At 40.5% G+C, this 16,119-nt stretch overlaps 2 protein-coding genes across 4 annotated transcripts in view; one reads left to right on the top strand and one right to left on the bottom strand.

Moving 5' to 3' along the window:
• The first annotated feature begins 3,116 nt into the window (after positions 1 to 3,116).
• cebpd (CCAAT enhancer binding protein delta) lies at positions 3,117 to 4,580 on the top strand. Its single transcript, XM_035170132.2, has one exon. It carries the CDS (start codon positions 3,368 to 3,370, stop codon positions 4,262 to 4,264), a length of 897 nt encoding a protein of 298 aa, XP_035026023.1. The 5' UTR covers positions 3,117 to 3,367; the 3' UTR covers positions 4,265 to 4,580.
• A 62-nt stretch (positions 4,581 to 4,642) lies between these two features.
• spidr (scaffold protein involved in DNA repair) overlaps positions 4,643 to 16,119 on the bottom strand; it is a 31,837-nt gene continuing 20,360 nt past the window's right edge. For 2 of the 3 annotated variants that reach the window (XM_035170127.2, XM_035170131.2), the window contains 9 exons: positions 12,828 to 12,915; positions 11,444 to 11,584; positions 11,260 to 11,319; positions 10,541 to 10,739; positions 8,838 to 9,032; positions 7,597 to 7,690; positions 7,392 to 7,506; positions 6,017 to 6,073; positions 4,643 to 5,125 (listed from right to left, as the gene is read on the bottom strand). In XM_035170127.2, the coding sequence (XP_035026018.1) occupies positions 5,006 to 5,125; positions 6,017 to 6,073; positions 7,392 to 7,506; positions 7,597 to 7,690; positions 8,838 to 9,032; positions 10,541 to 10,739; positions 11,260 to 11,319; positions 11,444 to 11,584; positions 12,828 to 12,915 (1,069 nt within the window). In that variant the 3' untranslated portion in view covers positions 4,643 to 5,005. The remainder of the gene's footprint in view (positions 5,126 to 6,016; positions 6,074 to 7,391; positions 7,507 to 7,596; positions 7,691 to 8,837; positions 9,033 to 10,540; positions 10,740 to 11,259; positions 11,320 to 11,443; positions 11,585 to 12,827; positions 12,916 to 16,119) is intronic. The other variant, XM_035170129.2, reaches the window with a different exon arrangement.

Genomic DNA, 16,119 nt, shown 5'->3' with positions numbered 1-16,119 from the left:
ACACCCTGAGCTCATTTGGTTTGGTCCAACAGGAAAACAGTCCACGTCTCTCTTTATTGAAACTTTTCACAATACAAAAAAAAAAAATCAATTCAAATAAATAAATAAAAATAAGTTACAAGTCCTGAAACGTGTGAGGACATATCAGAAAATCAGACTTACAAAAAAAAAGAATACGTGGGAAAATGAATTAATAAACAAGCTTCATATACATACAACTAAATTATTAAAACATTTAATTTGTGCAACTCTACTGCCTCAAAGTATAAATTAACAAATGCTATAATAATAAAGACAAATGTAATGATAAAAAACTAATAAATATAAAATTCACCACAGTTCACTATGTTCTGAACATTAAAAAAAAAATCCTAAATATAGAAGCATGTCATTGAATTTACATATTTCCATCAATGTAAAGGGAAATTGTAAAATCATGAAAACTTGGATTTATTGCCGAACTGCAAATGAAATGAATTGCAGCTGATTTTTTTCTTTGGGGAAACATTTTTAAACAACGTGCAGTCTAGAGTTTGTCTTGGAATAAACTGTTATTGATTTGTGAATATGGATTTTACAGAAGGCCCAAAATGCAGAATAGATTTTCATGTAATAACAAAATGCCAGTATTGAAATCCAAAATCTACACAGAGACAACAGAAGGAGGCAGTGTTGGGACATTTAATCAGGAAGTGGACACATTTTAACCTCTTTTATAAAATGTCTTTGATTTATCTAATGAGCACATGCAAAAAAATTACAAATGAGTGAAATATAATTGTATGAATTTATTCGGGAATTAAATCACAGCGTCACAAGAAATATCCTCTTTATTGATACAGCGTGTATGTGCGTGTCGTGTGACTTTACCTGTAGGTGCGTTCAACGATCACTATGTGGCGCAGTTTCCCTTTGAGACGGGACCGGGACAGAGGAAAAGTACTGCTCACCCTCCAAGAGGAAAACAGCGAGGCGTTTCTGAGAAGTGTCAGCACATGTGTCATTTAAGGCGGTTTTTTAAATAGATGAGATTTTCAGTTTAACATCATCAGAAACATTTTGTTTTTGACCCGAGGGAATTATTACCTCCTTAAATGTAACCCTGTCTGACTAACATTTTTACATTTTTTACATTTTTTACATATTATTCAGCTCATCTATCTACGTAGCAATCCATTCTCCCACCCCTCCAACTATCTATCTTTCTATCTATCATCTATCAATCCATCTACCTACCCCTCCACCTACCCCTCCACCTATCTATCTATCTATCTCTCGCTCCATCTATCTATCCACCCCTAACCTATCTTTTTCTCTCTCTCTCTCTCTCTCTACCCCTCTTCCCATCTATCTATCTATCCACCCCTCCACCTATCTTATCTATCTATCTGTAAATATGATAACTTGAGATCCAAAGACAAAATAATGTTTTCTTTATGATACATTATCTATGACTGTCTACAATTACAGTATTACATAAACTTCAATGTCTTATACATTAGAGTACATATCATAACTTGTTATAATACTGTTATAATAGAGTTTCACCTGTATGTATTTCCTCTGTTGCCCAGCTCTCACCTGTGTGAGTGATAGTGACTCTACTGTTTGTTTACGTTTGCTTTTATTTGTTCAGCTTTTAATATTTGTTTCTGGTCAGTTTTGTATCTCTTTGCAAATTTGTTCTCTGGGCTAAGGAAGTGGAATGTGACTATTACTACAAGTACAGCTCTTAAGTACATATTCCATGTACTTTCTTGAATATTCACATTTACATTTCTCCGCCATAAGGGGAAAACACTGCACCTTTTACTGGACTATCAACTCTTTATTTGACAGATATATTATCATTACTTCACAAGTATAACAGAAGAAATTGTAAGAATGAAATCATCCGTCTGCAGTTAATAAAATAAGATGCATTGTTAAACTACTAATGGTATTTAAAGTAGCTACAATGAGTTTTGCCTCCACTAGTAACAAGATTAAACTTCCATTGGAAATTTCTGATGGTTTTTCTGTGCGAATGATTAGAAGAAACTCGAGCTGGAACTTTTTCGTGAGGCAAATTTTATTAGAAAATCCTGGACAGAAGACAACTTCGCTGTAATGTAAGTGGTTAAGTTTACGTTTGACAAATGTTTCACCACCACAAAAGTATTTTTTGGTCTTATTATGCCAAAGGCCCCCCACCACTTTTATACAGGCCCCCAGAGTGAAAGAGAAGAAGAACAATTTGTAGTTTATTGTTATTTCATTTCTCCTTGTGAATCATTTTGTTTCTCTTTGGAGTCATTATACATCTTTTCTGGTTTTATGTCTCATTTGTGTCTCTTTATGGTCATTATGGGTCTTTGCGGCCATTTCTATTTTATCTCCATGTGGTCATCATGTGTCTTTGTCGTCATTCTGCGTCTCTTTGTGGTCTACATATCTCCTTGTGAATATGTTGTGTCTCTTTTTGTTAATTTTACAAGTCTTTGTCATCCTTTGCGGCCTTTGTAGACATTGTGGGTCTCTCTGCAAACATTACTGAATCGATTTGCGGTCATCTTACATTTCTTTGTGATCAGTGTTTGTTCTATTGACATTTGGTTGGTGTCACCCAGGTGTCCCTGACCCTTTGGGCCCCTGGACCTCTGCCCAGCAGGATCATTCAGGAACACGTCAATGTGTCTTATGAGTCCACGTGGTCTGCTCACTTGTATGAGCACGACAATAACTAACTATGATAATCTACTCGAACACAGGGAGGATCCACACTTTAATGACACCTGGCTGATTATATTTCTGTTCTTTTACTTTATACAACGTCTGAAATCAGAGGTTTGACTGGTGATGATTGATTTTTTTATCTCCCCACCAGTGTTTGAAGCTGACATTTATAGGCGGACAGATTAAAGTAAAGTCCAAACACCGGAGCGGAGCAGAGCCACAGCATGTCAACAAGTCTCAGCCATTCATACGATCATAGTAAAAAGTGGGTGGCAACGAGCAACACGCCCCTCTCTCCTCAAATGGGAAGTGAAGGGACACCACGTGATCCCCGTTTGCACTTGACTGGCTCCTGAGAGGGCGGCACGTGTGACGTCAGCGGCGGAAACGATACAAAACACTCTGCGGGAGAACAGGCGCCTCAGATGAGTGACAGGAAGTGTGAGAGCGTTGTTGACAGCAGCCTGACAGTCAGCACCCAGGGATACAAGCAGCCCGACTTTAAAGTTTAAAGGAGCAGAAGCTGCAGAGAGAGAGAGAGAGAGAAACAGCGCAGCGTCATCCAGCTGCAAACAGCTGTCACATCTGTGCGTCACTTCGAACAACACGTAAAGTTTCTTCCCTAAAGCACGTGGACGAGTCGTCAGAGTTCATGTGTGACATATACAGCCTGGACTCCCACTGCGTGTCTCCACAATGCAACACGAGTTGGGCGATGGAGCCTGCTAACTTCTACGAGTGCGCCAAGCTGGGCGGCCCGCAGCACGGGGCGTGCAAGCCGGGCAACAGGGGCGACGGGTCGGCCGAGGACGGCACCATGGTGGAGCTGAGCACCGCCGCGGCCATGTACGACGACGAGAGCGCCATCGACTTCAGCCAGTACATCGAGTCGATGACAGCCGTGCCCAACCTGGAGCTGTGCAACGACGAGCTCTTCCTCGACCTGTTCAACACTGTGAAGCAGGAGAAGGCGGATTTCTACAACCTGCAGAGCTCCGTGCTGCCCGGCGGCATGCAGCCGCAGCAGCCGCCGCTGTCAGCCGCGTACACGGCGGCGAGGAGGGCGGACAGCGAGCTGGAGAAGGGGGCGTTCAGCGCGCCCATCAAGCAGGAGTCCGACTGGAGCGACAGCGACATGTCCTCGTCCCTGCCCTCCCAGATCGAGACCTGCGCCCAGACCTCCGTCAGCCTCACCACGGGACAGCCCACCCCACCCACGACCCCGGAGCCCGCGTCCGCCGTCAGCTCGGCCAAGTCCTCCCCGCGGAAGATGGGCAGGGAGAAGGGCAAGAAGTCGGTGGACAGGTACAGCATGGAGTACCGACAGAGGCGAGAGAGGAATAACATTGCAGTGAGGAAAAGCAGGGACAAAGCCAAGAGGCGCAACTATGACATGCAGGAGAAGATGGTGGAACTGAGCGCTGACAACGACAGACTTCACAAAGCTGTGGAGCAGCTCACCAGGGAGCTCTCCGGCCTCAGAGACTTCTTCAAGCAGATGCCCAACTCCTCCTTCGCGGCTCTGTCCTCGAGCAGCGAGAGGCGGTGACACACTCACTCTATGAACTGCGCTTTCAGGAGACATACCTCAACAGACACTTTGTGTTTACCATCTGTACCAGATGTATTTTAAGCTTACCATAATGGCACTGGAAAATATATGATGTTGCTGCCATATTTTATGTGGGATTTTTCTGTATTAAATTATTTTACCACTGCATTTATGACATGATATACCTGACATGGTACCCTTTTTTATAATTCCAAACTTTGTATAAGAGCCAGAGCATGATCTTTTATATAGTTTGTATAAAACCTGGAGAATATTTTGTTTATGGAATCTACAATAAAATCATTGAAAAGTTGCAGAAGTTTCCTGGCGTGTGAGTGTTTTCAGAAAAGTACAACAGGAAGTGAGAAACCAGAGTCAGCAAAAATAAGTTTATTGACACAGTGTCAGTAATCTTCAATACAGAGGTAGATGACTTGGTCTAAAAAAGGGTTTTTGGACCAATTTAAAAAATGTGTTGGCTCTCAAACGCTGTCCTCTGAAAGTCCCATCCAAGTCGAGGCAGCACGTGGGCTGCTCTGACAGACTGCATGTCACTGGCCTGCCCTTGGGCCGTCAACTCCTGGTCCACAGGATCACATATCATTAACACAAACAAGACCTTGTCTTCTTGACTTCAGAGCAGCCTCAAGCTGTCAGGGAGGCCTTCAGCAGGGGGGAGTGGGCTCAGACCAAGGCCTGGTGTGCATGCAGATCCTTGGAACCCGAGGATTGATACCATTAGAGGCAGATTTCTTCCAGGCCGATCCAGGGGGCAGGTTTCTTGGTGACGACTCGGACGTAAGCGGTGAGGGGGCCCACCTCTTTTCCCAGGACATTCTCCACATCGTAACCTGGGAACTGAGACACACACTCCATCAGAAATAACTCATACCTGACACCCTGAAACATACACGTTCATTTACTATGTAACTACTACTACTTTAGACAGGAAACTTGTCTCCAAGAATTACAATTATTTCTTCTACTGCAGCTTTAGAAAAATAACTTAAATCGGATGATGTTGCTGCAGGAATACCTGAGTGCACTTCAGGCTCTGATCTTTGCACCCTTCATATCACTCAGCATCTTAGCACTCTGAGAAAGACCATTATAGCTGCAACAAATCTAATCAGAGTGATTGATAGATTATTTCAATCAATTCTTTTGTCTAAAAAATGCTAGAAAGTTGTAAGAAGAAAAAGCCCGTTATAATTTGTCAGACTAAAATGAGACCTTTAAAATTCCCACTGTGTCAAACCAACAGTCTAAAGACAAAAAAAAGCATCAGATCGTCTTATTTCAGTTATATACAGCAAATCTCGACAGTTATCCTTTAAAAAAAGCAACTGCAACAACTATTTGATTATCAAAACAGTTGAAGATTAACTTCATCAATGCAGATCTATTGTAAAAACACTGTATTTGCATGATTATACTAATCTTCAACCACTAGTAGGCTATATGTAAAGTAGATGATAATATTGAATGTGGCAAATCCACATGCAAACATAAAAAAAAACAAAAAACCAAATCATCAAACACAGGAAGATTAAATCTATGTTTTGGCAGCTAATTCCTTCAACTGCATCAAATCACAGCATGACTCAGGGATTTTTTTTGTTCAGCACAGAACAGAGCTTTATCAGCCTGACGTGTACAGATGAGTGCTCTAAGGCCATATTGACAGAAGATCAATGCACCGTGCAGTTCAACCCAGTGTTATGTCACCGTTTGTAAAAGCAAACCTACCTCGTTCCCCTCCAGTGCTGCCGTGTTAAGAATGGACATGATCGTCCTTTTCTGCAGCTGTGGAGCAAATCAAAGAAAGAGTGGAGCCATCAATGTCTTTTTGATAATTGTCCAAATGTTGTAAATACAGACTAACTATTGAACTAATCACACTGTGCCCTCTGTGAGTAACAGACTGATAGAGGGAGTTAAAATATATGACTGATAAGAACTGATAATTTTATCTATTACACTCACTTAGTTTGGTGATTGCAAAGTAATATATTCTGCTTTTCTGCAGATGCACACACACAGTGAAGGAATTGACTTCCTCATACTTTAAATGTGCAGAATCTGCTGTTTTATCTTTACAAGTCAATACAACTACAGAGGCCCTGAAGAAGAGCCAAGAGGGAGCAGGAGAGGAGAGACAGTTGTTGCACAGCAGGTTTCAACAAGGTTTCAACTAAGTTCTCTAATCACTGCACCGCCCTCCTTCCATGCATTTCCTTCTTTATCTGCTTAAAGCAACAGTTCAACATGGAGAAAAAAACTTTTCTCACAATCTTGCTGAGAGTTAGGTGAAAAGAGAGATACCATCTCCAGTATGTTCTGTAAATATAAAGCCAGGTTAGCCGAGGTTAGCGCTTAGCATAGCATATACAGTGGTAACAACTAACCTAGCTTGGGCTGAGCAATATGGCCTAATTAAATCGAGATAAAATTTTTCATATCAGTCAATACTTATATTGATATTGAAGAAAATAATTTGTTTATTATTTCTTTTGTCACCAAGCCCTAAGCCTAGCTCTGACATTTGACACAATCGCCTACAAGCACCTCTAAATCTCACAGTTCAACACATTATACATACAACTATGAAAATGTTTCACGGCTGGAAGCAGTTGACAAGAAACCAGCAAAGACTCAAGAAGGACACTTGTCCTGGTTAAGAGACAGTCCAGCACACAGCCCCCTGTAAAATGCCAAAGTGTTCTGTTTACACTTTGGTGTTATGTGGATTAAATAACTAGATATTCCAAGTTAAGACTGTTTCAGAATAGTGGGTGAGTGGATTTCGTTACCTTGGGACAGAGCAAGACTCGCTGTTAACTCAAGTTCACAATCTTTATGCTAAACTAAGGCTAAACATCTACTTGCTGTAGCTTTGCATTTAGCGTACAGACATGAGTGGTATCAATCTTCTAAACTCACTCGAAGCAAACAAATGGATTTCCCAAAAATACTGAACCACTGAACTAAACTCATCACTTATACAGAGTAAAATAATAACTGATTATCCCTGAAACATTTGGATTTTTGACATCAAACATAAAATAATAAAAATAAAAAGTGTTAGGATTCATACTTAAGACGCATTAAGCAGTGTTCTCACCTTCACCTTTAAAGTGCAATTACTTGCTGAAGAAGAAGTCAGAAACACATCCAGTTGAATCTTTGTTTCTGGCTTCTCCACCGCTGACTTACAGGACACACAGTAGAAGTTTTGACTGTGAAAAGGAAAAAAAACAACAAAATGAAAAGCAGGATTCCTCATGATGATTAATATTGAGCCGTTCTGATTAATTATGACAACTTACGGCCTTTCCGGTAAAATCTCTAAGTTGTCACTTCCGCAGTAATTACACGCAGGCCAGGAATAGGCTGTGTTCTCATCTACGCCAACTATCACCCCTGCAGACAAAAATAAAACTGTTAAAATCAACATAATCTTACATCCATACTAACTGTTCTTTATATTAAAGCTACTCGTGGGTGACAACCTGCTTATTTTTATCATTCATTCTATTCTTTCAACTGGTGTATGGGAAAGGAAACACTGATAACTGATCTACGAGTCAGTTTCAGTGTGTTTATGAGTGTGACAGGCTGTGAGAGATAAACACATCCATTTCATATATATCTGAGGTCGCAGTGATAAATGCGGCAGAGATGTTACTCTGCCTTAACACCATGTCACATGAAGGCCAGAGCTGTTGATCATCCACAAATATGGATCCTTTAATAAGATACAGACTCTGATATATGTTTCTCGTGCTTTCAGGTCTGAGGCTTTTTTCACTGTTCATTTCCAGAAGACACTACATGAGTGCAAAAGACAATATGTTTGTTTAATTTTTTTCTGCCACCTGACCAAACATTTACGGCCAGAGGGGCCAGAACCGAGAGGGTTCACAGTTTGATCTTTGCCCTCAACTGCGACACGAAGTCAACAGATGCAGATTATTATCTAATATAAGCCACTCGTGTTTTTTATCTGCACCACATTTGGAAAAGCTTTGAAGACATTTCAAGAAAGAAATCAATACATCATGACAAGGACTTTGAATGTTGCCTGAATCAAATTAATTAAAACCAGTTAATGAGTTAAAAGCAGAAAAGTATTGAATTGATATTTTGACTAATACATTTCTTCAAAACTTTGGCAAATCATATTTGACGTTGAGAGATACTGAAACAGGCCTCTACATTTGCTTATTTTCCCATGATGCCACCCTCAAATGAACTCTACAAGGGAGCAGGCATGAACATTTCACTGAAAAAACAATATAGGAACTGACATGAATTCAAGAATATTGCATGTGTTTTTATTCCTTAAAGTTCCACACAATGACACCCTGAGGACAGTGAATAAGAAACAGAAGAAAGCGATGCCTTCAAACCACATCAAGGCCTCTTGCTGAGCTGCAAACTTATATATGAAAAAAACAAAACAAAAAAACAAGTGGTTTTCTTTCTCTGAGAAAAGAAAACATAGGGAATGTTCTGCAGGAATCACGTCAGATTTAGACGAGCTACATGCAAACAGGGGGAAACTGACCTGTGAGAGAACAGAGGGAGTTGGGCGTGGTGTCCAGAGTCAGGGGATCCAGTCTCACAGGTTGGGGCAGGGTCTGCACCTGGGGCTCAGTCAACAACTGTGAAAGTAACGCCTGCCGTGTCGTAGACTGGAGGCTGCCTTCAGGCTTGTCGCAGCATACCTCAACAACTGACTGCTCCGCACACAGAAGGACACCTAGATGTTCAAATTAAAAACTGAATTAAGAATGAAATGTCTATAAACAATCTGCAGCATTTACTCTGCTCCTCCCCAAAGACGTTTAGTGAGTGTTGGTAGATTTTGTTGAAAATACGATGCAACAAAGTGAGTTAACATGTGATTCCCGAGTGCAAGATCGAGGTTATAGAATGTGAACATCACAGCCCCCTCAGGCTTTGTTCCACAAACACAGGTATTATTTTTAAACTTAGCCTTTTTATGGGTTTTGCATTGTAGATCTGTGAAAATGGATCTTTGGCAAAACTTTCCAAGGTGAAGATTGTTTCCAGTCTTGTTTCGTAAACAGCAAACAAACAGGAAAATATATATATATTTTTTAGCTTGTAACAACATTGATGTCAGTCTGGTAATAACTTTTTCAGGCTTCGGATGATCGTCAGCTTTACAGTAAGGGTCACATCTCCGCCTGTGGCTCTGGTGTGCTCTTGACAGTGCTGGGCAGCTGTTTTTATGGTTTAATATGGATTGAGATTCATTTAAAAAAGGACATAAGTGGAGAACCCCAGTTTTAATAGAACCTATAATACATGTGTATGTGTGTATGTTTGGATGGGGTTGTGCATAACTCAACAGGGCTCCACATGGTGAAGAATTTCCAAGTGAATAACAAGTAAGAAACTAGATTTACAGCCTTGAGGTTGCATGCCAACCAGTCAAGCTGCAGTTTGCATCCACATCTGTCATGAATGTTGCCGCAAACAATCTACAAATTCTGAAATGTTGATGCTTCACACACGTTTTCAACCCGGCAGCAGAGGGAATCTCTACAGTCACCATGGTTACAAGGTGGACAAACTAATATTAGTTTTACCAAATCAGTGTCGGGCAAATTATGTGGTTGAATAATGAACAGAAAGGTGTTTAAGAAGAACATGATGATGTCAACGTGTTAGGTCTTTATCATTAGACGTTTGTGGGACGTTTTGTGAAAATTTGAGTACAACTTCTTGTGTTATGGACAAAAACATGATTTGTGAGGTAACAGTGACCTTTGATCACCTAAATCTAAAGATGGGAGAGGACACAACCAAACATACACAGAAAGACAATTGCTGAATAAAAAGATGACTCCCAGTCTCACATCTGACGGGTTGTGATGATTAATGTGGTGTGACAGAGTAAAAACAAGTTCTGCTACACAAATGTGAAATCCATTAAATTTTGGGGGTTTTCTCTTGACTTTAGATTTTTTGGGTGGAATATTTGATAATTTTACCTCTCTGGCCCTTTAAATGCAACCATGTGAGAATTTTAGAAGAGAAATGTGCTTAAGACTTTTAGTGAAGGGCCACAAAACACTTTGAACCAAACGCTGTGAACCACTGATTTAATCACAGGTTCATCCAAAAAGATAAGAGAAGAAATGTGACCGGTGCACACAACCTTTTAACATATCATCTTTATGAGACATTGATCGAAAGGTATGTCCGGTCACAATAAACCACGTCATTTGTTCTATCTACCATGTTCTGTGATGGCATCTCTGAACGTCAGGCCACAGGCAGCGGGGGAGCGCAGTGCTTCAAGGACAGAGGAAGTGAGAACACAGGAAGTGCTCACACACAGGGCCACTGTTCGCCTGCATGGTCTCTCAGGCTGCTCTTCCTGAAGACTGGGGTCTGTCAGCACCAACCACACCTCACCCTGGCCTACATCGCTGCTCTGAAGACGAATCACAAAAGGGAAGACAAAAAAAACCCCACTCAAACTGAGAAATACTTAGAAACAGAGAATGACCTAGAAATGTACAATTTAAAGGAAACATAACATAAAAAAAAATTGCGATGCAGCAATTTCTGCAAACAGCTTTGACGAGATTAGTCACTCAACCCGCACACAATGCGGGTTTACTACAACAGCCTTAAAAAGTGTATCTGTGTGTTTCAGTGGTGTGAGCATGTGGCAAAGTCCACCAATTTGTTCTGAGCTGCTATCTCATCCCAGTTTAAAGTTTAAAGGTCGAATCAATCAATGGTAAGGTACACCCACGCCTGACACAGATTGTCTTACACACAGCGATATGAGCGCCGCTCTCAACGTCAGAGCTGAAATCTTATCAGTTTCTTGGTTTAAACGATCTGAAGAGGAGCTGCTTGAGACAGAGTGTTTATTCTGCTCTTTTGGTTGAAGTCAAATGAAATCTGTGTTTTTCTGATACAAACGAAAAGGGACAAAAACCCACCTGCTCTCTCTTGTGTAAAACTGTAGCAATGAAACTGCAGCGACAGGTTTTCATCTCACTCTGAAAAAGAGAAAGAAAAAAAATTGTTTAAGATGGAACTAGTAAGATAAGTTATCTCAAACCTGTTGCATGTTATTTAATTTGTCTGTGTGTGTGTGTGTGTGTGCTGTGGAAAACTGTTCACCTGCACTATGTCTCGTAAGGTTCGTCGTGTGGGGGGAACATATAGCGTGGACACAGTCTGCCCCTCGGTGGGTTCAACAGAGCTCTCCTGACCTGACAGCAGGTAGCAGAAGCTCAGAGCTGGACCTGCAGGTCTGCTCTCCTAAAGAAAACAAAGAAAACTTTTAAATACGTTCCATGTTAAAGAAAATATACAGAGTCCTACATTGATTTACCAACTGTTAGTGAGTAACTGTTCTCAAAGTGAGCCGTCATTTTAGTCAAACATTTTCTAAGGTGGCTCTGACAGCGCAATGTATCGCAAAGGCAGAAAACATGCAACCATGTTTACAATCATCTGTTTTAGTTTGACTTTACTCATAGTATTTTAATATAGTCAACAAACAACTTTTTGTTTTGCTGTGAAATATATCGGTAATATTGGCCTGTTCCAGACACCAAGTCAGACACGGTTTCAGACCCTGGGTCAGATACTGCACGCATCTTATATTTCCTCAATGATTGATAGCGGTCTTGTGTCGTGCACCCTGAAGAATGTCGTCCCTCAATGGATAAACAATCGACCAATCACAGCGTTGTAGTTAGGATTAAGAATAAGTATATCATCTTCCTTCAAAACCAGCCGGCTACATAAGGCTTGGATGAAATTGAAAGAGTTCTACAAGTTTGTTCTACAAGTTTACGTTAAAAAAGAACAACTCTCAACTAAAGGAATGATATAATCCTAAATGACCAAACAAAAAAATATTTAAATGAATGTAGTTGCATTCCCGTTAGAGCTGGAAAGCTTACGCGATTAATTCATTAGTTAATCGCGAGAAAAATAATCACTCAAGTAATTTTTACATTTAGTACCTGCGTAAATATTGTGAAGATTTGCTTTTCTTCCCTTCTTTGACAATATTGATGATAAACTAAATACATTTAGGTTCTGGGGTGTTGGTCAGACAAAACAAACGATTTACTTAGGGATGCAACTATTGTCTATTTCAGTGATTAATAATTTCAATAAATTTGAATAAAGTATCTTAAAATCATGAATACAGCATGTCAAAGTTTCATCAAGCTTGTTTCTGACCCAAAACCTAAAAATATTCAGTGTTCAACATCACAACAAATCCTCACATTAAGAGGCTGGAAACAATACAATGCTCTTTGCAAGTCAAAAAGACGACACAGAGCTTGAAGATTTATTTGTAAATGTGTCATTATCCTGTTGGACTTTCGAAACTCATCATGAGCACAGGATTTTCTGAAATTCTACAGACCAAATGATGTTTGATGTAACAGTTAGTCGGGAAAATAAATCAGCAGATCCATCAACAATAAAAACAAAGGCCTCACTTGGCCTTCATGCGTGATTTTCTCATGAGGTCAGAACTTACTTTGGACATGTTTGGTGTGTTTTCGTGATCTTTGGGAGGAATCACTGGGGGCCACAGACTGTCGATCAAGCTGAAAAGCCTGGTGCGCCTGAGAGTGAGATAAAAAAAGAAGAAGAAACGAGTGAGGAGGGAGGGGGAACTAAAACGTGTGGGATAAGGAGAAACTGGCGAATAAGCAACTTCAGAAACATTGAGAGCTTTCAAAACCAGTTTCACTTCCGCTGAAACACAAATCTGTTAAAAACAGAGGTTGTTCTAACGCCAACCAGAATTAACAGAGAGCATGCTCGGGCTGGCAGAGCAGATGCACACAAAAACTTTTTTCACAAGCAGGTTTCCAGATACTGAAGGCTGGGAAAACTGTTCACACCCTATGTAAATCGCATTATCATTGTGGTGCAAAAGCAACACGGTTTAGAAAACCAATTACAAGTGAATTTAAACGGTGGGATTCGTCGTCTTTAATCTTAGTAATGACACACTGAAATCAGATCGTACTAAATACAAGATGTTTTGTTTACTTAACACTGATTTAAACACTCAAGTGACACCTCCGCCAAGAGACGTCAAACTCATGATTCACTGTCTGTTTTCTGAGAAGTGCTGGTTGAGTTCATGGTGGCCGGTCAATGTTACTTATTCATCCATGTAGGCGCTGTCATATCAGCCAGTGGTTAACAACCTGTTAGTCAGCCTGTAATCACAGGGTTTTTGTGTGTGGGGAACTGGTTCTGCAGCCCATTCAAGTCCGGTGAGGCCTGCAGACGGATGAGTAACAACCAACTAACAGGACTCATTCAACACACTTAGATTTTGACACTGGGCTTATTAACCTTTAACATTCAACTGCATTAGCTTAACTTTAAACTGTAGAGATGAGCTGGTGAGTAATCTTCCATTCTCACCCTCAATCCTTCCAGACACATTTTTATCTCTTTTGTCCAAGAACACGCTACTTCCTGTGGAGAATCACTCCTCATAGCACACGCACACACACACACACACACACACGTACGTGACTGGGCAGTTTCAGCTCACTTCTTTGGAAACAGACTTATCTCATAGTTGTGTGGGACGAGGTGAAGTCGTAACACAAGTCGTTGTAAAGGTGGAAAGGTTTTGACATTTTAGTTTGACAGGTGGTTGGTCCTTCTTTACTGTGCAACATTCTTTGGTTTTCTTTTAGGGTTTGTGCATCAATTATAATTATCGTACATTTTAAATGTCTTTGTAACGTTGTGTTGACAGAAACTAAAAAGAAAAAAAAAAGAAAGAAAAATGCATGTCCAAGAATTTATGTTGTTAAGGCTTGGGTGCCGAACCTTTTCATAGTAATTAATGTCTGTTTCAGGCAAGTTTTTGCCAAACTAGTTCACACTATACTAAATAAGCACAGGGTAAATCTCTGTATTTCTCAGGATACAACATTTCTGCATTGTACACTGGTAGTGACGAGTTTTACGTCAACCAGCAAGTTTGTCAGAGCTGGAGTGCAGCTGTGTTCACACGTCGACTTCTCCTGGATTTCTAGGGACTTTATAGTAGGAGGTCAGGTGGACAAAGTCCGTAGAAACTATGGAGTGGCGTCTCACTCAAACATTTGCATTCACACATGCACCTCCTCCGGAGAACTGCAGAGTCCTGTGCATGTCTGAAAGCAGCTTTAGTGAGCAGGCGTTCCGTGTTTAAACAGCCTAAGGACTTAGACACTGGTGAAGCACTTAGTTGTTATCCAGGAAGTCCAGTTTGAGTTTAGAGGCTCATCAGACACACAATACTACACAGTGTTTGTTAGACTGAGTTATTCAACTCTGGATAGTTATCACAACCAGTTATTCTGTCATTGTGACAAAGGCAGAATAAACAGCAGAAAACTAACAGCACCTTGCTGGATCATGACCCAGTTTCTTTCTGTACAAGCCTAAGGAGTGGCCCCATTCAAATGAATGAGGAAGTTTTTTTTCATGCAGTGATTAAGTTGGTCTGAATAGGAGTCGTAGGAGGATACTTTTAAAAAAAACTTTTGAACAGAGACAGGTTAGTTTCCCTATGCAGCCAGTCTTTATGCTAGGCTAACTGACTGCCTGCTGTAACTTCATATTTAACAGACAGACATGACGGTGGTGTCATCTAACTGGCAGGAGAGCAAATAAAGGTCATTCCTTGCCAACTCCCAAAGGAACCATAGAAGGACTTTGCAAGGTTCAGTGAATTTAATTTAAGTTTTAAACTGTATTATATTGAGAAAATGCCTGATGTGAAACTACAAACTATTTCTTTAAGGTATGGGTTTTTAGGTAGGGTTGGGTGATGACTTTTAAATTGGCATTTGTACAGTGAAAAGTGATGACATGGGAATGTCACAGTATCAGAGATTTACTACTAATAATAGGGCCCAACTTTATTATTAGAATACTCCTAGAAGTCCAGGAGTTTCTAAGAAACTGGAGAAAAAATAAATTAAAGCCCGATTAATGTCCACCGACACCACGTGTTTTTCGTAAGACGGCCCGTGTGTCAGCCTTCAGGATAGCCCATGAATCACAGTCCGACCACAGACAACCTCCAGAGACATTATAGGCTGTGGTAGCGTTGAAAAATACCAAGGATGTAAACATACCCCCAGCCTGGCTCTAAATGTTCCAATGTCACTCCTTCTAATCTGGGATCCTGACTATGGAAACTCACAAGGGACACCGTGCACCCCGGTATCACTTTACATGTAAACACAGTGGTACTGCTGGCAGGAAAGCAAAGTAATCCTCAAACATTCAGTTCTCATGGTATTGTAAATGTGGATGTCAATGTTTACAAAAGGGCATTCAAGGATAAAAACCAGGGGATTTCTTGTGCTTATTCATAATTGAGATTTAAGGAGATTCAGGGACCAGGGGCAATGTGCCTGATAGTTTCAGGCTCCATCCACACAAACACATTTTATACTTGAAAACCCTGCTATACACAGACACACATCACTTTTGCTACACTACACAACTCCAGAGTTTTTGAGCCCCTAAACCTAAGACTTTTAGAAACACCCCTGGTCCGAGTGTCAAAGCAAATGAATCCCTGGTCTTACTTTTTACCACTGGTGTTACTTTTTGCAGTATTTTCTAACTAAGCAACCAACTGAAGAGTTGACAGTTCGCTTCCTGTTAACACGGACAAACACATGACCAGTGTATGTGAATGGTCATGTGATATGCAGTTTTCAGATGTGTTAGTGTCGACAGAAATTATTATACAGAAAAAAAACATTGTATTGTGAAAATAGTCTCAGAGCTTCCACTAA

Source organism: Hippoglossus stenolepis, chromosome 11 (genome assembly GCF_022539355.2).
Source record: "Hippoglossus stenolepis isolate QCI-W04-F060 chromosome 11, HSTE1.2, whole genome shotgun sequence".
NCBI classification, from domain to species: domain Eukaryota; kingdom Metazoa; phylum Chordata; class Actinopteri; order Pleuronectiformes; family Pleuronectidae; genus Hippoglossus; species Hippoglossus stenolepis.
Note: the sequence above shows the minus strand (reverse complement) of the source record. Positions and strands in the feature narration are given on the sequence as shown.

Coding starts and splice junctions, on each gene's coding strand:
- cebpd (XM_035170132.2), top strand. CDS start 3,368: ATGTGTGACATATACAGCCTGGACTCCCACTGCGTGTCTCCACAATGC.